The sequence below is a fragment of the Protopterus annectens genome, chromosome 15.part0 (genome assembly GCF_019279795.1).
Source record: "Protopterus annectens isolate FY-2018-M chromosome 15.part0, PAN1.0, whole genome shotgun sequence".
NCBI lineage: Eukaryota > Metazoa > Chordata > Ceratodontiformes > Protopteridae > Protopterus > Protopterus annectens.
Genome location: NC_056749.1, coordinates 111,890,975 through 111,913,333, shown reverse-complemented (window position 1 = coordinate 111,913,333; position 22,359 = coordinate 111,890,975). Strand labels below are relative to the sequence as shown.

Sequence of the window (22,359 nt, the reverse complement as noted above, 5' to 3'; positions counted from 1 at the left end):
CTGAGGTAAGCTACCTGTATAGCTAAGGCTACTGCAGCAGTGATCAATATGATGAACATAGTACAGTTGTGTAAATAAACTTACCGTAACAGTAGATGCTCATATGATTACTGCTGCAGTAACTACTCCTTCCTCCCCCCTTGTCTTTGGTGTGTGTTTTTTATTGCAGGGTGTAGACGTTTATTTATACTGTTCATACTCCCTCTCTCTCCTGGCAATAAAGCTCTGAATGGCTTGAAACCCAAACTTGTCATTTAGTCAGCTCAGCTCAAGATACCTAATGGTTTGTATATGTGGATGTTGCCCTGAAGCTTTGGAAGCTGTCAGGCTGTGTTATATCCTTGGCAGGAAATAAACCATATTGCTAAGGCTCCAGCAACAGTGATCATTCCAACATCTACTGTTATGATGATTTCAACATGGACAACTATACTTTTACTAATGTCATCTGCTGCTGTTAATCCTTGCGGCTTTGATTTTGTCCGTATAAGTGTCATCTTACTCTGAATGGTAAACTGACCCAAAACTATTCATTTTTCTTTTAAAACCAATTTGATGACCTGTAGATGTTCTTTGTGTTTCACTATTGCAGTCATTACATTTAGGTAATCTGCTGGCAGGTTGCCCTCAGTCGGCCTGAATAACAAAGTCTTGGGTCCTGCATCGGTTGCTGTCCCCTCTTCCATGATGTCAGGTCATCAGGGGTATAAAACATGCAGCCAATGCCATTTTATTCAGTCTTTCTTGCCGCATGGTTCCCGAAGCAGAAACAGTTCGCAAGTGCTGGTCGGCTGACTCCTGAAATTTTCACATTCGAGTTTCAGAACCGAAGTCTTCAAACTATAAGCTAAGTACCCCGTTGGGGAAACTTTTTCTTGCTCCCTACTGATGTCCGCAAAAGTTAATAATTGCATTACTTTTGGGAAGCAAATACCTCATAAGGATTTTCATTTGTACTGTATTCCTTGTCTAGGCCCAGATCATAATGTGCCTTGCTGTCGGTTTTGTGCTAGATTTAACCAAGCGTCTGTATAATTTAGCTTCAAAATATTTTGGATCAAGATTTAATTACCCTGAAATGTTGTCTGTTAGCAGTCCGACTACCGGAGTTCTCAAAAAGTGCAAAGAAAAAGCCAGAGACAGACCGTCGTGGTCCAAAACTGACAAAGCTTCTCCTAAGCCAGTCGCCGGTAGTCAGTGAGGCGCTTTCGTAGCCCCTGATACCCGCTACTTTTGAGTCGCAGGCCTCTACTGAGGCCCATTCGGAGTCTGGTATGCCGCGAGATATTCTGAGTATTGAACCCGCGGATGTCTCTCCCTTGGATGGGTCTGGACCCACTGAGCAGGCACCGGCTTCTGAGGGTGTTTTCAGGCCTCAACATTTTTATATTAAACTGACGCCAGCCTCAAAAACAAGATCAAAAACTTCTAAAAACTGATGCATGAGCCACGTGCTTAGACCCCTATGCCTAAAAAAACAGATGATCAAAATGGCTGAGGACTTAATTACCTTGATCACTCCCCCCCCCCCCCCCGCTAAGAGGCCTAGGCAAGGCACCGATTATGAATCTTCAGATCAGGTTTCCATTTCTTCTGATTCTTCTTCTGATCAGGAATTTTCGATTCCACCCCATGAGGATTCTGATGCAGAAGAATCCATCCCATCTGCATCTCCTCCTAAGGATTACTCTTTTGGAGAAAATTTGCATACTTTAAGGGAACATTTTCACTGGGAGAGTCAGGACTTCGAATCAAAAAAGAGGCTTAGGGTTTTCCTCCTTCCTCAGCATAGGCCTTTGACAATACCTCTTGTATTAGCCATTGTTGATGTGTTTTCAGAATCAAGCTTGGCTCCTGATTCCCTACCTCCGGCTCCTAGTAAGCCAGACAGATATTGCAGGGTTCCTGACTCCCACAAATTTCTGTTCAAAATCCTGCTGCTGATCCTGAGACTATTTCACAGGGTCCCAAGGGTATAAAGGCCTCTACAGCCAAAACTACTACCCCTCCCCAGATAGAGATTCCAGGGCGCTGGATAGATGGGGAAAGAAGGTTTATACGTCTCCAACCTTGGCAATTAGGGCCTTAAACTGCCAGTTTCATATGCTTAAATATCAACAGCATGTTATGGGCTTATTGAAACAGAAAATTATGTTGATTTCTGATTGTGTGGAAAATAAAGAATTACAGGAATTATTGCATTCAGCAGAACAGGATGGAAAGCATACTTTGCAATGTGGTTTTGATTCCTTGGAGGCCTCTTGCAGGGCCGCAGTTACTGGATCTGTGATTAGAAGGCATGCCTGGCTCAAGGAGCAATATCTGCCTGATCATGTTAAAGCTAAATTGTTGGATTCCCCCTTGCAGCATGTTACTCTGGTAATAAGGCAAAAGAGGTTTTAAAGAAAAATGGAAGACCAAGCTAAATCTATGCAAACTGTAAAACATTTCTTGCAAGTGCAGCCACCCATGTTCAGTAGGCACTGGCCTACTAAAAATTGGTCCTTTCCTGTGTCCAACAGAGCTGCTCAAGGCAAATCCAGGCGCTCAGAAGGCTCCAGATACCAATCACAGGGTTCTTACAGGTCAAAGCAATGGGGTGCCTCCACCTCCAAATCTGGAGGAAACAAAGCACAACCCTACAGTAAGCAGTCTCAATGACTTCCCTCTACCTTCACCAAGCACTTATCTTTTGGCAGCCCTCTTGGGGGGAAAACTAGCACTTCATGCTCAAAATTGGCAGTTAATTACCCCAGGACAAGTGGGTATTAAACATAATATCCCTGGGGTACAGATTTCATTTCCATACGGTTGGCCAGATCTGCCACAAAATCAGTGGGCAGAGGCTCAGAAACAAGTTATGTCCCTCATGGATATGGGGGCTATTCAACCAGTACCAGAAAAGGAAAAAGGGCAAGGTTTTTATTCAAGACATTTCCTGGTACCCAGAAAAGACAATGCCTAGTGTCCAATACTGGACTTATCGATTTTGAACACGTTCTTTGACATTCCAAAATTCAGAATGCTGACTTTACAACAGCTACTGCCTATGCTGGGCAGGAACGCTTGATTAGTGACTCTAGACTTGAGGCATACTTGCATATCCCAGTAAGGGAATCATGCAGAAGATACCTCAGCTTCAAGACAGGTTTTCTGCATTATCAATTCTCTGCACTGCCCTTTGGCTTATCTACTGTGTCCAGGGTCTTTACAAAGTGCCTGGCACCAGTTATTGCATTTTGCAGACAAAAGCGTACAAATTTATGCTTCTCTGGATGGACTGTCTCATTCAAGCAGAGGACAAGGACACTCTTCTTCAACATCTGGCATTTGTAAAAAGGCTTCTAACATGCCTAGGGTACACAATAAATGAAAAAAAATCCCAGCTGGTACCCTCTCAAATAATTGCATTCCTGGGTGCAAGCTTGAATACAACTACCCAGATGGCTTACCTTATGCCAGACAAAGGCAACTGACAACATACTTTAAACAAATGGCGACAAAAACCCAGTTATCTACAAGGCCAGTTCTGCAGGCTTTGGGGTTCATGGCATCCTACTAATTCCATATGCGAGACTGCATATGAGGAATCTACAGTGGCACCTAAAAAGTTTATGGAGTCAACGTTGTCACAGTCTGGAAACAATGATTCCTCTCATTCCCTGCCTACAACAGGAGTTTCTTTAGTGGGCAGAGACATGTCGCCAAAACAAGGGACAGTCATTCACTCTACCCCCTGCCACCCAAATCCTAACTACAGATGCATCAGATTATGCTTGGGGGGCCCACCTGGTGGGGAGATGCATTCAGGGCAAATGGAGCCCAAAACAAATGCATATGCATATCAACCAGAAAGAGATGCTAGCTGTTCAGAATGCTCTGACAGCTTTCACGGATTTACTTCATCCAGGACTACTGATAGATGAACAACACCACAGTTATGTGGTACATGAACAAGCAGGGGGGGTACACATTCCTACCCCCTTTGCAGACTAGCCATGGCATTGTGGAACACAGCTTTGATTTACCAAATACATCTTCAAGCTCAATTCCTACCAGGAAAACAAAATACTCTGGCAGATGACCTAAGCAGAAATCTTATGGACTCGCACAAATGGAAACTGGATCCACAAATCTTCAGCATGTTAACACAGAAATGGGGGAGCCCAGACATAGCTCTATTTGCCTCTTCCCCAAAATTATCAGCTGGACAAATTCTGCACAAGAACTTATCACAGAAAAGCATGGAAAGTGGATGCCCTATCCTTTGGAAAAACCTATCAGTCTATGCCTTTTCCCCTCTGCATCTTCTCTCCAAGGTCTTACTAAAAGTCAGACAGGAAAAACCAAAAATGATCCTAGTTGCTCCGGACTGGCCTCGCCAGCACTGGTACCCAATTCTAAGGAATATGTCTCAAATTCCTCCATGGTACTTGCCTCAAATACCACATCTACTGTCTCTGCAGAACAATCAAATTCTGCACACTCAGCTACAAACTCTGAACCTTGCAGCATGGCTGATCATTTAATTATTCAAACACCACCTCTCAGTAAATCTGTGATGGATGTCATTTTGGAAGCCAGAAGGCCTAGTACTAGAAAATCTTATGCTGATAAATGGAAGAGATTCTGTGCTTGGAACCAAGCACAAGGAACGGACACAGCAAAGCCCAACATTCCTCAGATTTTACAATATTTGACTGAGATGCTTGACAAGAGTATCTTTTTCTTCAATAAAAATACATGCCACTGCCATTTCAGCTTATTACAACACAGAGCCTCCCCTCTTTTCTCATCCTCTGCTTAAACAGTATCTTTGAGGGGCCAAAAATTTAAGGCCTCCCAGAAGATCCACCAACTCCTGCATGGGACCTCAACTTTGTGCTGGATAAACTCACCCTGCCTCCTTTTGAACCAGCAGCTACTGTGGATATAAAATTTCTATCTTGAAAAAACTGCTTTCTTCTTGGCAGTCACTTCAGTAAGAAGGGTTTCAGAACTACAGGCTCTCATGGCTGTGGAGCCTTTTATTACATTTTACCCAGACAGGGTGTCCCTCAGGACCAATCCTTCTTTTATACCTAATTTGGTATTCAATGTGGCTCTTAACCAGACAATTCACCTGCCAACATTTTACCCAAATCCGCAGAACAAGGGGGAGCGGATTCGGCATTCATTTGATGTACACAGACAACTAAGATTCTACTTAAACAGGACCAAATCTCTAAGGAAGTCTGAGCAACTACTGGTAGCATTTGATGCAGGGTCAGAGGGGAAGGCTATATCAAAACAGACTATTTCTAAGTTGATAAGCCACTGCATTCATTTCTGCTACTTGCACCATGGTAAACCAGTGCCGAAGGGGATCAGGTCACATTCCACCAGGGCTTTCTCAGAGGGGTTCTAACCAAAGACATTCTAGAGGCTGCTACTTAGAGCTCTGTTCCATACCTTCACAAAGGATTATCATTTGCCTCTCTTCTCCAAATCCAGGTCAGGCTTTGCCACTGTAGTTCTGCAGGGCCTTATAGCCGCTCCTAATGCTATTTAGTTCCATCCTCCCATCCATAGCTTTGGGATTCTACCCAAAGGTGATGACTGCAACAGTGAATACACTCTAGCATCTACATTTATGGCAAGTGTACACAACTGTACTTTAAGTGTCTGGATTTAGAAGTTGCCAGAAAGTTTGGGGTACCATTTATTGCTGAACTATAGTTTAAACTAGCGGTTGTTGGCTTATCTTTAAATGAAAGGTGCTATCCTTCTCTAAACTCATAACTATGCTGCTGCTGCGTGACGAAAGTTTGATAAACTTCCTCCTCTTGCTGCAAGCTGAGAAGTGGATGATGTAGTCATGAACGGAAACACACTGCACAACTGGAATGACCAGAACACTTTCTCAAAAAATAATCAAGGATCTAAACTATAAAAACTGTGCAAACCATCTCAGAGCTTTGTCTCTCTTCTCCGCATCATATGGGATACTTACAGATGACCCATGCCTTGCATATAGAGCTTCAACAGACCCTATTCTCAGACCTATTACAGGTTTGCAAGTCCAATGTTAGTGCAAGCACCTTCTCGAGATCTCCAGCTCCCTTGCAAAATGAATAGAACATGTTGGAGGGATAGATAGATATGCATCAGAGTGAAAATCAAAATTCTTTTCTTAGTCTGTTCAAACAAAATTTGGATGACTGGATTTGAAACCAGTTATTTACCCTTGGGTTAGAATCCATGTCCCTTTTGGGAATGGCCAACAAGTAAATGTCGCAAAAATGTCCTTGCTCTGCCTGCTTCTAGACTATTCATACAACACAGTAGGCTAAACTACCATTGGAGTATAAAGCTAGGCTTGTAAAGATCCTCAGAGATCAGTAGCCTTTTAACTGCCTGTGAATTATACCAAGTGTGTAGCGGACTTTATGGAATGCAAGTAGGAAGGAATTTATGGATAGAAATTCCAGTATTGCTATATGGGTATCATTGTGGCAAAAACTAGACGGTGACGGTAATACATACATCGGGTACTTAAAGTAATATTCTTTTAGTACCATCCAAGGTTGCAGTAATGTTCTGAAGGGGGGTGCATTTTTGCATGTCTTGTGGTGGCTAGAAATCCAACTACTATATTTTTATTCCAGCAAGAGAAACCAGTCAGACGGCAGTGTTTTTGTGAGGCCTGCTGTTTGCCTACACCTGAGCCTATATCCACCAAGGAAATTGTTCCATGTGGGCACTGTTCAGTTTGCACTGGTGAAATCGTCTTCATTAACTATTAGTAGCAGATACTTCATTATTAAAATTTTCAATTATGGTACAGTTTTAAACATTGTATCTGGAGTAGGGACTTCATTTGTCAGCAATCTGTGGGTCTTGGATCCAATATCGGATCCAAGCCGGCAACTATTTATACAGCTATGGATCCGAGCTCCTAGCTCCTCCCCCTCACCCATAATCCCCTGCCAACCCCAAATTACCTCAGATCTAGTTTGCTGCTCTTGAGTGTGTCAGCTGGATTTCGAGCTCCTGGCAATTTTTTGAGATAAGTGACTCTTGTCTAATCAGCCTACTTTTTCAGTAGTTTAATCAGTGTGTGTGTGTTGGGTTTCCCTTTAGTCAGTTAATTTTAAAATTTTTAGTGTTTACCCTCCCCTCGCTGGTCAGTGTCCCTGTGTGTGCTTGCGTTTGGGGCCTAGTGTGTTTGTGTAGCTTTCATTTGGTTTTGGGTATGTCAGAGGCCCCAAAACCTATTTTTTCTAAGTTCACCGAGTGTGGCCATAAGCTCTCTCCGGCAGGTGGCCACGCTCTGTGTGTTCGGTGCCTTGGGGTTGAACACCTGTCCTCAGGATGTACCATTTGTGCAGCGTTCAACCCCAGGGCACTGAAGGAGCGGAGGTCGAAGCTGGTCCTGGCGGGACTTTTGCCCCCGGATTCTGCTTCGGCCTCCGCTACTCCCGTGGCACCTCCTCAGCTTGTGGTGGTGGCCACTCCTGCCCCCCTTCCCCCGGCCGGGATTCAAACTCCCACTAAGGCACTGGAGGACAGGGAGGCCAGGAGGGAGAAACGGAGGGAGAAGCACCACAAGCGGTGGGCAGAGGCCTCCGCTTCGGGCCCCCAAGCTAAGCGGGCCTCTCCCTCCACGGCTTCCAGGTCTCTTCCTCCTTGGCTCCGATCACCTTGCTTCTCCACGGGACCTGAGGAGGAGGAGAAGACCCGATCTCTGTCAAGGTCATCGAGGCGGCATTCCAGGCCTGCCTCGATGGCCTCGTCGAGATCCACCTACAGCCTGTCTGATGCAGACTTGGACCGGATGATAAGGTTCATCCAGGCCCAGCTGCAGATGGGAGTGCTCCTGCCTCCCCCCCCCCCCCTTCGGGGGGGAGCTCAACACCCTTTTTTGCTCAGATAGATTGTTCCTGGCGCTTGGAGCCAGGGGTGGGTCGGCACCGACAGTACTGTGTACTTTGGATCCGACCCTGCCCTCGAGTCTGTCAGTTCCATTGTCGGATCCGACCTCTCAGAGCCGTGGCCCGAGCTTCGGTTCCGAGGGATTCAGTGTGCCTTCGGCTCTGTCCAGGTCGGAGCACACTGGTCCCTCGGATCCGACTGTCTCGGTGCCGGTTCCGATCCCTTCATCGGATCCGAGTGGGAGTCTGCTCTCTGAGCCCAGGGCGAGCGGCTCTCCCTCGGCCTTCGATGTAGTGGAGAGGGCTCTGTCGAGAGCATCCAGACCTCCGGCCCTTGTCTCTGCTCCACCCTGCACTCCCTCTCTGCTGGGCCAGGCTTCCATCACCCGGCCACAGGGACAGCCTGCTTCGATGTCCCAGGTTGTTCCTTTGGAACAGGACATTGCTGGTGAGACCTCCTCAGACAGCTCCCCCGAGAAAGTGCCTCATAAGCGTAAGTGTAAGAGGAGGCACGTGGACTCCCACGAGTCCTTAACAGAGGACACTGACTTGGATGAAGGGGAAGGCTCCCCATGGTCACCCCCCCTGAGGATGTCACCTTTGGAGACATCATGGAAATGCTCAGGATCAGGGGGGAGTGGTCTGCCCCCAAGGCTTCCTCAGAGTCCGTGTTTCTGGAGGCATTCGAAGCAGGCCCGTCTACCTCTTGGGTGTCCCCTCCGGCCGACCCCCTGGTGAACCTTGTTACCACCAGAACGTGGAAGGAGCTGGACACTGGAGCCAGTCCCTAAACGCCCGGATAGGATTTTGAGCCCCCCCCCCCCCCGCAGACCGGTCCCACTGGAGCAAGGGTCCCCCCGTAGATGCCATGTTGGCGGCAGCCACTAAGAGGGAACTAGCTCAGGAGAGCCCCTCGGTCCATCCACCGAGAAAGGAGTTCCGCTCGATGGATCGCGTTGGGAAGTGGGGCACATGTCATCAGGATGCAGCGAGATCTTATTAAAGAATACGCTGCTTCCCCCCGGAGTCCATGTCGGCGGAGGACAAGCAGTTGTACTCCACTCGTATGGCCACTCTAAGATCTATTTCCAATACCTCTCTGCGGCTGTTGTCTCACGCCACTGAGGGAGCCGCTAGAGCTAGCGGAGCGGGCCTAGTTATGAGGCGCCAGGCCTGGCTCTGACATTGTGACTTCGTGGAGCCCTTTAAGGCGTCCTTTGTGAATGCCCCCTTTGATGGTTCTGCCTTGTTTGGCAAGACTGTTCGCGAGACACTTGTCCAGAGCGAGAAGGACGGGAAGACGTTGTCTGCCATCGGAGTCCACTTCTCTGCTCCCCAGAGGTCCTTCTCCAAGAACCAAAAGGGACAGAAGAAGATGTGGTTCCAGAAATCGCAACATTCCCAACCTGCTCCGGACAACCAGTCCGGTGGCAGAGGAGGACAGGGAGGACGCCGCCCTAGAGGCAGAGGGGCCCCGAGAAACTTTGGGTCCAGAGAATCTTTCTCTGATCGGCCCACGCAACAGCCCTGAAGGGTTGCCCGACTGCTCCACTCTGGAGGCAGTCGGGGGCGCTTCCCGAGGCATCTGGCGGCATGGGAGTCCATCACGTCAGACCTCTGGGTGCTTTGGATTATATCCAGAGGTTACAAAATCCCAATGCAACATGTCCCCAGACACGGGAACCTCCCCGATGTACCACCCAGTCAGAGGGAAGCTGCAGCCGCAGAAATCCAGCAGCTGCTAGAAAGAGCCATCCAACCCATCCCCCCAGACCAGCTAGGATTAGGGTTTTACTCTAGGTTCTTTCTCGTGCCAAAAAAGACGGGGGACTTGAGACCAATTCTAGACCTTTCCCTCTTGAACCTGTCGGTAGCCAAGGAGAAATTCCGAATGGTCACTCTTCAGTCCATTCTTCCCCTCTTGCGGGAGAACTGGATGTGCACAATAGACCTCAAGGATGTGTACTACCACATTTTAATGGACAGGCGATCCAGGAGGTTCCTCCGCTTCCGCCTGGGAGCCAGCCACTATCAGTTCAGGGTCCTTCCCTTTGGCCTCACCACAGCCCCCAGGGTGTTCACCAAAGTTTTAGCAGTGATAGCGGCCCACCTGAGACTCCAGGGAATGCAGGTCTTCCCGTACCTGGACGACTGGCTCCTTACTGCCCCAACAAGGCATCTACTCTGCTCAGCCAGAGAATTTTTTTCTCCACCTAGCCCTCCCAGTTAGGCATCACGATCAATACGGACAAATCCTCCCTTGCTCCGACACAAGTGATAGAGTCCATAGGGGCCAGATTGGATACGAGAAGTCTGCGAGCCTACCTCACTTCGGAACGACTACAGAATCTGAGACTTCATGTGCGGGCCATCCTCCAATCAGAAGCTCCACCGGCGGAATTGGTCCTGAGGGCACTGGACTCCATTGCAGCGGCAATAACGCTTCTTCCATGCGCTCGTCTAAATATGAGGGTACTACAGTGGACCCTCCAAGTACAATGGTCCTTTCAGCTTCTTCCTCTCAATCACCCTATCTCTATCAGCAAGGCTTGCAGGAGGGCCCTGTTATGGTGGCTCCAGTCCTCATACCTTCATACAGGCTGACCCTTCTGCACTCCACCTCCTCTCGTCACGGTGACCACGGACGCCTCTTGCCTCGGGGGGGGGGGGGCATTGCTCAGGCAGAACAGTCCAGGGCACGTGGAACGCCACAGAGACCTCCCTGCATATCAATGTTCTGGAGATGAGGGTGGGGTGGTGCTGTTAGCATTGCAAGCACTTCAGTACCTTCTTCCCATAGGAAGTATTGTGATACAGACGGACAACATGCCAGTTGTCTGGTACATCAACAAACAGGGGGGAACCAGGTCTTACCCTCTCTGCTGAGAGGCCGTGAGGGTGTGGGAATGGGCGATCTCCACCAACCGCTTTCTGATCACAACGCACATTCCGGGATGGGCCAACATTCTGGCGGACAAACTCAGCCTCACTGTTCTTTCCCCTTATGAGTGGTCTCTCAACTCCCGAGTAGCGAAGCGGATATTTGCAAAATGGGGGCAACCCTGCTGCGATCTCTTTGCCTCTCCCTCAAATATGAAATGCGACAGCTTCTTCACTCTGATTCCCCCATCAGGGGAAGCCCCGAGAGACGCTCTAGTGCATGCCTGGCTGCCCGGTCTGCTTTATGCCTATCCTCCTCTACCCCTGATGCTAAAGCTCTTACAGAAAGCCTCTTGGTTGGGGAGCAGAATAATCCTCATTGCCCCATTCTGGCCTTGACAAACTTGGTTTCCTTACCTGTGGTCTCACTTGGTGAATCCTCCCTGGAGTCTGGATCCCAGCCCGGATCTAATATCCCATCCATCAGGCTTACCGACCCCGAATCTGGACAACCTGAAGCTGACAGCTTGGCTGCTCCAGTTCCACTCTTAATCAGGACTCCCGGCATCTCTTCAGTCAAAGCCATCTTGGCAGCGCATAAACCTTCCACCAGGAAAGTTTACCGCAGTAAATGGAGGCGCTTTTCCGTCTGGGCGGAACATCACAATTTGGACCCCTTCACTGCTTCGTTAACATCCGTGTTGGACTTCCTCACCCGACTTTTTCAGCAAGGGGCTAGCTGTTCGACAGTCAAGGTACAATTGGCAGCCATCTCCCATTACCATGTAGGACATGAGACAGATCCTTTGATGTCAGCTAAACTATGTAAAACCTTCCTCAAGGGTACTTTTCTGCTCAGGCCCCCTGTCAAAGAAGCTGTACCCCCTTGGGATCTATCACTAGTTCTTCAAGCCTTGACTGCTTCTCCCTTTGAAACAGCTGCCTCGGCCGATCTTAAATACCTGTCTTGGAAAACAGCATTCCTGGTAGCCATCACTTCAGCGAAAAGAGTTTCGGAACTTCAAGTTCTTTCCGTAAAACCCCCTTACTTGGTTTTTCATCAGGATAGAGTGTACCTCAGGACCAATCCCTCCTTCCTACCCAAGGTGGCATCAGAAACCAATATCCATCAGTCCATTAACCTACCAGTTTTCTTCCCTAATTATCAAAATAAAGGAGAGTACAAGCTGCATTCTTTAGATGTGCACAGGCAGCTGCGTTTCTATATTCATAGAACTGCTGGTCACAGACAATCCAATCAGCTGTTGTGTTTGAGTAAAGCCGTTTCGAAGGTCACCTTATCACATTGGATTTCCCAATGTATTCTTCTAGCTTATGAAGCTTCTGGGAGGCCCGCACCTCAAGGAGTCCGTGCACATTCCACTCGCTCCATATCTACTTCTGCTGCCTTTAGATCTAGAGTTCCCTTGGATGATATTTGCTCAGCAGCCACTTGGGCCTCATCTCATACCTTTATCAACCACTACAAACTGGATGTCATTTCCAGAGGGAGAGCATCCTTTGGCTCCGCAGTGCTCCGGAACATCCTTCCATGATGTCCGCCCAAGATTCAGGTAGCCTGGGACTCTGTCCCACAGGTTGCTGACAAATGAAGTCCCTACTCCAGATTAAGAAGTTATGTACTCACCATAACGTTCCATCTGAGTAGGTGGCTTCATTTGTTTGCAACCATCCCCCCCTCCTTCCCCCTGGCCTTCAGAAGAGTTAGTTTTGTTGTATTATCCTGCCTTTTCCTGTTGGGATACCTTTCCAGGTATACGTAGGAGGGCAAACTTGATCTGAGGTCATTTGGGGTTGGCAGGGGATTATGGGTGAGGGGAGGAGCTAGGAGCTCGGATCCATAGCTGTATAAATAGTTGCTGGCTCGGATCTGATATCGGATCCAAGACCCACAGGTTGCAGACAAATGAAGCCACCTACTCAGATGGAACGTTATGGTGAGTACATAACTTCTTATTTTGCGCTGTGAAACAAGAAACCTCAAAAAGATCAGTGTATGAAGTACTTAGTGTAATTACTGTCAAGACTCTGTAGAAGATGGATTGACAGCACTGGAGGACTGGAGACTTGGGCAAGAAATTGTAGAAAGAGACTGAATAGTAGTAGAGAGGAGTTACTTAATTTTAAAATACTGATACCTTGACTCTTGAATGGTTAAATGGGGAACTATTGTAGGGTTATCTGTATTAAAAAAAAATATTTTTATTGTTACTCTGCTCTAGATGATTACCTTTTTCTTCCGTTATACTAATGCTGTTTTAATTTCTCTCCTTTTGAAGGGTTTTCAGCCAAAGTGTAAGCAATACTATGGCCTATGTAAAGTATGGCAAATACTTAATACCTTTCATTGTTTTAATTCTGCTTCATTCCTCAAGGTTAAATGTTTTCTGTTACTTTTCATAAGAGCGATTTATGATCAGCTGTTTTTCGTACTCTCCTTCCAAGATCTGTTGTAACGTTGTGCATCACTGAGTGTTACATTCAGACCATAAGTCAATGAGTTGTCACATTAACTGCATCTGTATTTGCAATTAATCGAGCTGTAAAGGTCTTATTCTAATTATAGAAATATATTTTCTGCGCCAAAGATGCAGATTTAGTGAGTTCTCAGCATTTGAACAATGACATGGGGAAACTGTGCTGCCTAATTTAATTATTGTTTTTGTGTGCATCTGTTACATGTGTCCTACCCTTGCATTGTCTGACTTGCCCTATGCCTCTGCCCCTAACCTCTGCAGCATGGTGAAGAAATGAAGCATCTAGCCCCCCCCCCAAAAAAAAGGAGAACCAGATGAAATTAGACACCAGTCTAGGCAGACTACTAACCTTGACAAAAAACAGAAGTGTGTAGCTGCAGAGCCCAGGGCTCAAATGTTTAGTAGTTAGGCTTATAAACTATGAAGGTGTGTGAATATGCAGTGGGCTGTCTGCTTAGGACATTCACCCCTCACATAAAGGAGCATTTCCCTTCATGCAGCACCATCGCTGAAGAATGGAAGATAATTTACTTTAACCCCAGAGAAATCTAACCTCCCAGTAAGTCCCCCATGGGTGTGCACCCTACTCCCACTCTCTGCCGTGGCACCTCAAGTGCTAGGGTCACTAATTGAACGTAGTCACCTGGGCTGCAGTCAGGGCTCCATCTCCATGCCACCACAGTGCCAGTCGAACTAGGAAAATAAAAGCCGGAGCAAAAGTACAGAACAGTTTGATATGCCTTGTCCATTATTTACTGTGCTTTTGCTAAACTGTGGTTGCCTACACAAGCTATTTAACTGCATTTGTTTTTCTTTCACAGTGTGCTCATGCAAATATGGAAACCTTGACATTGGCTCGCTACATTTGTGAACTGACATTACAGAATTATGATTTTGTCCAGGAGAGGTCATCCCATTTGGCAGCTGCTTGTTTGTATTTGGCAATGAAAATGAAAAGTCTTGGAGGATGGGTCAGTATATTTTGGTCAGCCTTGTTTTTGAAGTGCATGCATTTTATCTAACACCAGTGACAGTTGTTGATCAGTGATTGAATTCATATTTTCCACAAATTACAATTTAGCTCCAAATTACATTTTGCATACTTGTATTGCAAATCTGTTTTTTTTTTTTCCTGATTTTCACACAGTTAAGATTGCGAGACACCGTTTTAGAACTGAATGTGTTACCTAAACAGAGATGTACCAGATCTACTTAAGTATAATTATGACTGTCAGATTACTAGCGAAGACCATTTCTGGCAAAGATGCAACTCCTGCCACACTGCATGAAAGTTCCAGAGAGGGTAATAAACTAATATGTAAAGGAGTAGAAAGTAAGGTGGGAGAGGAGCAGTTTGGATTCAGATCAGCATGCAGCACAAAGGACCCAATGTTTGCAGTGAGACAGGTAGTTCAGAGGATGCTAGATATGAGGAAAGAGCCCAACTGGGCATTCCTAGATGTGGAGAACACACATGACAAGGTCCAAAGATGGGTGATTTGAGCAGTCTTGTGGTGATTTGAAGTCCTGGAAGCAGTGGTAGAATTAGTGCAGGCTATGTACCAGGACCTAATGTCTCAAGGGTACTCAGTGGGAGTGGGTATACACCAGGGTTCAGCTCTGAGCCCACTGCTGTTAATACCGGTGATGAACTACATCAGCAACCAGTTGGAGGGGACAGATAAAGCTGCTGTATGCAGATGATGTGGCATTACAGGCAGACTCTGAGGTAGAACTTAAGCAAAGGATAGGGGAATGGAATGCAAAACTGAAGGCAAATGGGATGAAATTGAGTGTGAATAAGACAGTTACATTGACAGCAAATAGGGAAATTCAGAAGAAGCTGAGAATTGAGATAGAAGGGAACTATTTGAACAGGTTAACAGCTTCAAGCACCTGGGAGGAGTGGTTGAGGAGAAGGGAAGTCTGAATGAGGTCGTCAGAAATAGAATTAGAGGGCTGCAGACAACTATTGCAGTGTATCGGGGTAGTATTTGAAAAAAGAATGCCAAAGAAGCTGAAAAGTTAGGTTCATAGGTGTGTATTAGGCTAATGGCCCTGGAGCCTTTACAAGCCTAGCCCATAGGATTACCCTGGCATCGTGCCACCTGACCTTAGCTCCTAGTGCCTCTGTCGAGTAGAACCACTTGAGTGATCCCTGGGGTGAATTTTCTGATGTCCTTCAAGGATGCATCTGCAGTCATAACATATGGGTTGTCCTGCCTCAGGCAGCCCTTCAGTCGGCCGGATTCCAAAGTCTGGGTCTGGCCTCGGCTGATGTCGCACTTTCCCCGATGTCAGAGCGCCTGGGGTATAAAAGCATCAGCCGATGCCATTTTCCTCGGTCTTTCTTGCCGCGTGGTGCCCGAAGCAGAAGCAGTTCGCAAGTGCCGGTCGGCCAGCTCCTGTGATTCAGCTACCGAAGACTTCGAAAATGCTAAAGTACCCTGTTGGGGACTCTTTCTTGCCTCAGCCGATGTCAGATAAAGTAAATAATTGTTTAACTTGTGGGAAACAAATACCTCATAAGGATTTCCACTCTTACTGCCTCCCTTGCTTAGGCCCAGACCACGACGTCTCGGCCTGCTCAGCCTGTGCTTCCTTCACCCGACGAACTCTTAGACGTTGGTCTGAGTTTGCAGAGGAATTTTTTGGGGGCTAATTTTGCGTACAAGATGCAGTCGGAGACTCCGACTTCGCATGTGGTTAAAAAAACGGAAGGACAAGGACCGACCCTCGCGGCCCGCGGTTTTGGCTGAAACCACGGTCAGGCCTACCGCGAGTGTCTCTGTTTCGGCTGAAACTGAGTCCTCGGTGCTTCCTATTGCCGAATCCACTCTACCGACTACCTCGGCCCCGGAGGCTCCGGACGAGTCTGTTATTGAATTACCTACTGAAACCGGTGTCCAGGACATGTCCGACACCATTCCTTTAGACAAGTCTACTCCTGCACGTGGGGCAGCCAGACCCCCTGCATCCATGTCCATTAAGGCCTTTTCTAGGGCTAAAGCTACTAAACTTGCTAAAGCTTTGCCTCCCAAGACTACCTCATTGAGGCCTTCTACTGACTCTCAGATTCTCAGCCTAGCAGAGGATCTTATCTCTTTAATTAGAGGTTCTCAACCTCACCCGGACAGGGGCTCTCTACCACCACCAGACAAAAGGCACAGGGTTGAGCCCTCTGACCCCCACCCTTCAGATGAGTCTACGGATGGATCTGTGTTGTCAGACCACCAGGAGGAGGCTTATTCGGCCTACGAGGATTCTGATGCTGAAGAATCTATTCCTTCGGCCTCCCCTCCTGAAGAGTTTTCATTTGGTGAGACACTGCACTTTGAGAGAGCATTTTCAATGGCAGGGCCAGGAATTTTCTGATTCTAGAAAGAGATTAAGGACCTTTTTACATTTACCTCAGCATAGGCCTTTAGCTATACCTCCTGTTTTGAATGTTATTGATGATGTGTACTCTGATGCTAGTACAGCCCCTGATTCTCTCCCTCCGGCTCCTGCCAAACCTGACAGGTACTACAGGGTCCCGGATTCTCATCTACACTTGTACAAGGCCCACACTGCAGACCCAGAAGCTATTTCCCAGGGCCCAAAAGGGGTTGCAGCTGCCACTGCTAAAAATCCTCTACCTTCTGAAAGGGAGTCTAGAGCTTTAGAGAGATGGGGAAAGAAAGTATATACTTCTGCAACTCTTTCCATGAGGGCATTAAATTGTCAATTTCATATGATTCAGTACCAAGAGTATTTGTTAGATGAATTGTATAAGAAGCCTTCCTCCTCTGAACCCCTTGACCATAAATCACTTCAGGATCTGGTACATAACTCACAGCAGGTTAGCAACCATTTTTTGCAGTGTGGTTATGATGCACTGGAAGCTTCATGTAGGTCAGCTATGACAAGGGCAGTTATACGTAGGCATGCCTGGTTGAAGGAACAATCTCTACCGGACCATGTTAAAGCTAAGCTCCTGGATGCTCCAATGGAAAAACAAAAATTATTTGGTTCCACGGCTCAGGAGGTCTTAAAGAAGTTTGAAGAAAAGGCAAAATCTGTGCAAACAGTCAAGGACTTTCTTCAGGTACAACCACTGAGATTCAGCAGAAATTGGCCTACTAAGAATTGGTCCTTTCCGGACACAGACAGATCCCAGAGAGGCAGAACAGGCGTGCCAGAGGTAGAGGGCAAGCTAGAGGCTCCTACAGAGGCTGTCGGTGGCAGCCTCCTAACCAGAGAGGTAGTGCAGGAACAACAACAACTGCTACACCAGGACAGAATCAATGACTTTATTTTGACTCCGCCGACCAGGGCTCAATTAGAAGCACCATTGGGCGGAAAGCTTTCTTTATTTTCAAAAAATTGGCATTATATTACAAGGGACTCATGGACACTGCAAATAATAGACAAAGGATACAGGTTCCATTTCCACACATTGCCAAAAAGAAAAGGAATGCCAGACCTGCCGCCAAATCAGAGGGCAGACGCTTTGAAGCAAATCACCAAATTAATACAAATGAAAGCCATAGAAAAGGTACCTCTTTCAGAACAAAGCCAAGGATTTTATTCCAGATTATTCCTTGTTCCAAGAAAAGAAAATCAGTGGAGGCCTATTCTCGACCTGTCCGCACTGAATACTTTCCTCATTGTACCAAAATTCAAGATGCTGACCCTACAGCAGCTTCTTCCCATGCTGGGCAAGGAGGCATACCTGCATGTCCTTATTCGACAAAGTTGCAGAAGACACCTCAGATTTCTTGCAGGATCAGAGCATTATCAATTCTCAGCATTGCCCTTTGGCTTATCTACTGCGCCCAGAGTATTCACAAAATGCCTGGCATCAGTAATTGCACACTGCAGACTTCAGGGGATTCAAATCTACCCATATCTGGACGACTGCTTTATACAAGCGGACAACAAGGAAAATTTGTTAAAGGACTTGGACTATGCCATCCACCTTTTACAGGCCTTGGGATACACGGTCAACATCCAAAAATCAAGACTTGTTCCATCCCAAAGAATAACCTTTTTGGGTGCAGATCTAGACACAACCACCCAAATGGCCTTTCTCACAGAAGAAAAACAAAAACATCAGATTCTTGAAGTAATCCAGAAGTTAAGACAAACTCAGCTGACTGCAAGGAAAATACTGCAGGCCCTGGGTTACATGGCATCCTGCATAATTCTGATTCCACAAGCCAGGCTGCATATGAGAAAATTGCAATGGTACCTAAGGAGTGTATGGACTCAGCACAGTCACAGCTTAGAAACTTTGATCCCACTCATCCCTTGCCTTCAAAAAGAATTCCTGTGGTGGGCTCAAGCATGCCAGTCCAACAGAGGGTTGCCTTTCAACAAACCAAAAGCAAACCAAACCATCACCACGGACGCTTCAGACCGAGGTTGGGGAGCACACATGGAGGACAAATGTATCCAAGGGTTATGGTCTCAAGGACAGCTGCGCATGCACATAAACCAAAAGGAAATGCTGGCAGTGATACACGCAATCGAGGCTTTCAAACCTTTCCTTCATCAGGGCCACCTGCTGATAAGGACAGACAACACCACAGTGATGTGGTACATAAACAAGCAAGGAGGCATGCATTCCTACCCTCTATGCAGGCTGGCCATGAATCTATGGGAACTTTGCTTGAAACTCAATATACAACTACAGTCCCAGTTCGTGCCAGGGAAAGACAATACACTGGCAGACAGCTTAAGCAGAACTACCATGGATGCACACGAATGGATGCTGCACCCAGACATCATCTTACTCATAACACAATCATGGGGAAGGCCGGAGATAGACCTGTTCGCCTCACCCCACAATCATCAACTGGAGACATTTTGCTCAAGAACATATCACCCACAATCATGGAAGGTGGACTCTCTTTCTTTCAGCTGGAAAGCTCGAAAAGTCTATGCTTTCCCACCACTCCCATTAATGTCCAAGGTTTTACTGAAGATCAGGGCAGAACAGCCAAGAGTGATTCTGATAGCCCCAGACTGGCCAAGGCAGCACTGGTACCCACTGTTGAAGAGCATGTCACAGACGAAACCTTGGCCTCTCCCCCTATGGCCACTTCTGAGACAGAACAACTTCAAGATCTTGCATCCCAACCTGAAAACCTTGCAGCTAACTGCCTGGAGAATACCATGACTCCTCCTCAGAATAGCTTATCCCAGAGAGTAAAGGACATTATTATGGAAGCTCGCCGTCCTTCCACAAGGAAGGCATACTCAGCAAAATGGAAAAGATTTCTCATTTGGAACACAACAAAAGGCATAGATGTGACAGTGATGAGCATGGCGCATATACTGGAATACTTAGCAGAATTGTTCCACAATGGCCTGTCTTATTCCTCCATTAAGATACATGCCTCAGCAATTTCAGCAGAATACAATGTAAATCCACCTGTCTTCTCGCATCCTCTCTTAAGACAATTTCTCAGAGGAATCAAAAACATCAATCCTCCAAGGAAACCACCCTTACCTACTTGGGACCTTAACTTTGTGCTGGAGAAACTAACACTTCCTCCCTTTGAACCAGCAGCATCGGCGGATCTACAGTTTCTGTCTTGGAAAACTGCATTCATTCTGGCCATAACATCAGCAAGAAGACTATCTGAGTTACAAGCTTTAATGGCAGTGCAGCCATTTCTTATTTTTCATCAAGACAGAGTTTCATTGAGAACCAATCCTACTTTTATGCCGAAGGTGGTATCTAGGGTATCCTTGAACCAAGCAATTCACTTGCCTACATTCTTCCCAAATCCACAAAATAAAGGGGAGAAACTTCTACACACTCTGGATATACACAGACAATTACGCTACTATTTGGACAGAACTAAAAGTTACAGAAAGACTGACCAACTGTTTGTAGCATATGCTGCTGGGGCACAAGGAAAAGCAATTTCCAAACAGACAATTTCAAAATGGATAGGAAATTGCATTCGCTTTTATTACTCCTTTCATGGAAAGACTGTTCCTGTAAACATTAGGCCTCATTCCACGAGAGCCACAGCCACCACTACAGCCTTCATAAAGAGGGGTGGCTACCAAGGACATTTTAGAAGCTGCTACATGGAGCTCCGTGCATACTTTTGCCAAGCATTACAATTTACCCTTATACTCCAGATCCAGAGCAGGTTTTGCTACAGCAGTCCTGCAGGGTATCTTAACTACACCATCATTTTCTTAGTACCTCCATCCCCAGATTAGCTATGGTATTCTACCCATATGTTATGACTGCAGATGCATCCTTGAAGGACATAGTACAGTTTTGTACCTACCATAAATGTAGATGTCCGATAGGTATGCATCTGCAGTCAGGTTTACCCTCCCTCCTTCCCCTCTGTGGTATTCCTAGGGTGCTTACCCCTCCATTAGCTAGCTGGGGGAATCTGTTATGGTGTATTTGTTTGTATGTATGTATATATATATATATATATATATATATATATATATATATATATATATATATATATATATATATTTTTTTTTTTGCAATATGTTTGGAATTTTTTGGCATTTTATCCAAATTTAGCCTTCTCAGACGGCACCTGGCATCTGGGGCAAGAAAAACTGAGGAAAATGGCGTCGGCTGATGCTTTTATACCCCAGGCGCTCTGACGTTTGGGAAAGTGCGACATCAGCCGAGGCCAGACCCAGACTTTGGAATCCGACCGACCGAAGGGCTGCCTGAGGCAGGACAACCCATATGTTATGACTGCAGATGCATACCTATCGGACATCTACATTTATGGTAGGTACAAAACTGTACTTTTACCATCCATTCATCAAGATCTCTCTTGAAGAGGGCCAGTGAGGTGCTCTGCTTGACATGTATGAGACGTCTATTCCATAGCATGGGCAGTCTCTGGGTTATGAAACTGTCCCTCCAGCATGTTCTGTTGATTGTGGTAATGAGGTTGAGGTCTCTGGAGTGTTTGGTGTGGAGGGAATGGGATTTCTTTAGCTGTAGCATTTCTAACAGAGCTGGGTCAGACATGGCTTTGTAAGTCAAGCAGAGATCGCCTCTAAGTAGGCAATATGAGACAGAATAGTTGGAGTTTGTGTCTGTCCATATAGGACAAGTGTTTAAGGCCTAGGATATTCTTTGTGAGGTACTTTTGCAGCCTCTCCAGTTTTTGCAGGTGTCTAGTGAGGTACATGCCAAATGAGGCATTGTACTCTGGCCTAATGAGGGAAGAGTAGAGGGAAACCAATGACCTCTTTCTTCCTGGATGCAAAACCTTTAGTAATGAGGTGTGCCACATAGGACTCTTCACATAGAAGGGGTTGATGCCCAGCTTAGTGAGTTTTTCTAGGATTCCTGACTGTATGAACCACCTTGCCTTCATCCACAACCCTGGTGACTGACTCAAAGAAGTTGACCAGGTTGAGCAGGCATGATCTACCCTTCACAAAACCAAACTGTGTAGGATCCAGAGTTTGGAGATTCCCTATATCCTTGTTTATTAGGTCCATGATGATGCATTCCATAGCCTTGCATATCAGACTCGGGCTAATGGGGCGATAGTTCCCAGGGTCTGTAGTCACTCCTCCTTTGTGGAGAGGGATGACTGTAGCAGTGCACCATTTGGTAGGGACAAAGCCTGAGGTGAGGCTGTGATTGAACAGGGCACATAGGTGAGGTACCAGTTCACTCTGTAGTTCATGTAGAACACAGCCAGGGATATTGTCAGGTCCCATAGAAGCTTTATTCTTGGCCTTGAACAGTGCTATTTTAACCTGTGCAGCAGTAATACTGGGTGCCTGGCAATCTACTGGTATTGTAATTGGTTCTTTGGGTGGGAGCGATAAAGTTGGCACTGAATCTGTCAGCCAGTATATTGGTGAAATCTGTTGGCTCGGTATAAGAGGTACCATTGTGCAGTAGCTCTGAGCAAATCTTGGATTTTGCCGTGGCAATTCTTTACATAACTAAGCCACGTTATAACTAAGCTCAAGAACTAAGGTGTGTGAAACAATGGTGTGATCAACACAACTGTATAGTACAGAAACCTGCGCAGTAAAGGCAGAGCAGTTGAGGAAACTAGAGG

General features: G+C 46.5%; 1 protein-coding gene across 3 annotated transcripts in view; it reads left to right on the top strand.

Annotated features, from left to right (window-relative positions):
- CCNB3 (cyclin B3) overlaps positions 1–22,359 on the top strand; it is a 1,510,800-nt gene that overhangs the window by 1,295,673 nt on the left and 192,768 nt on the right. For all 3 annotated transcript variants that reach the window (XM_044057491.1, XM_044057492.1, XM_044057490.1), the window contains exon 10: positions 14,113–14,262. In XM_044057491.1, coding sequence (XP_043913426.1) covers positions 14,113–14,262 — 150 coding nt within the window. The remainder of the gene's footprint in view (positions 1–14,112; positions 14,263–22,359) is intronic.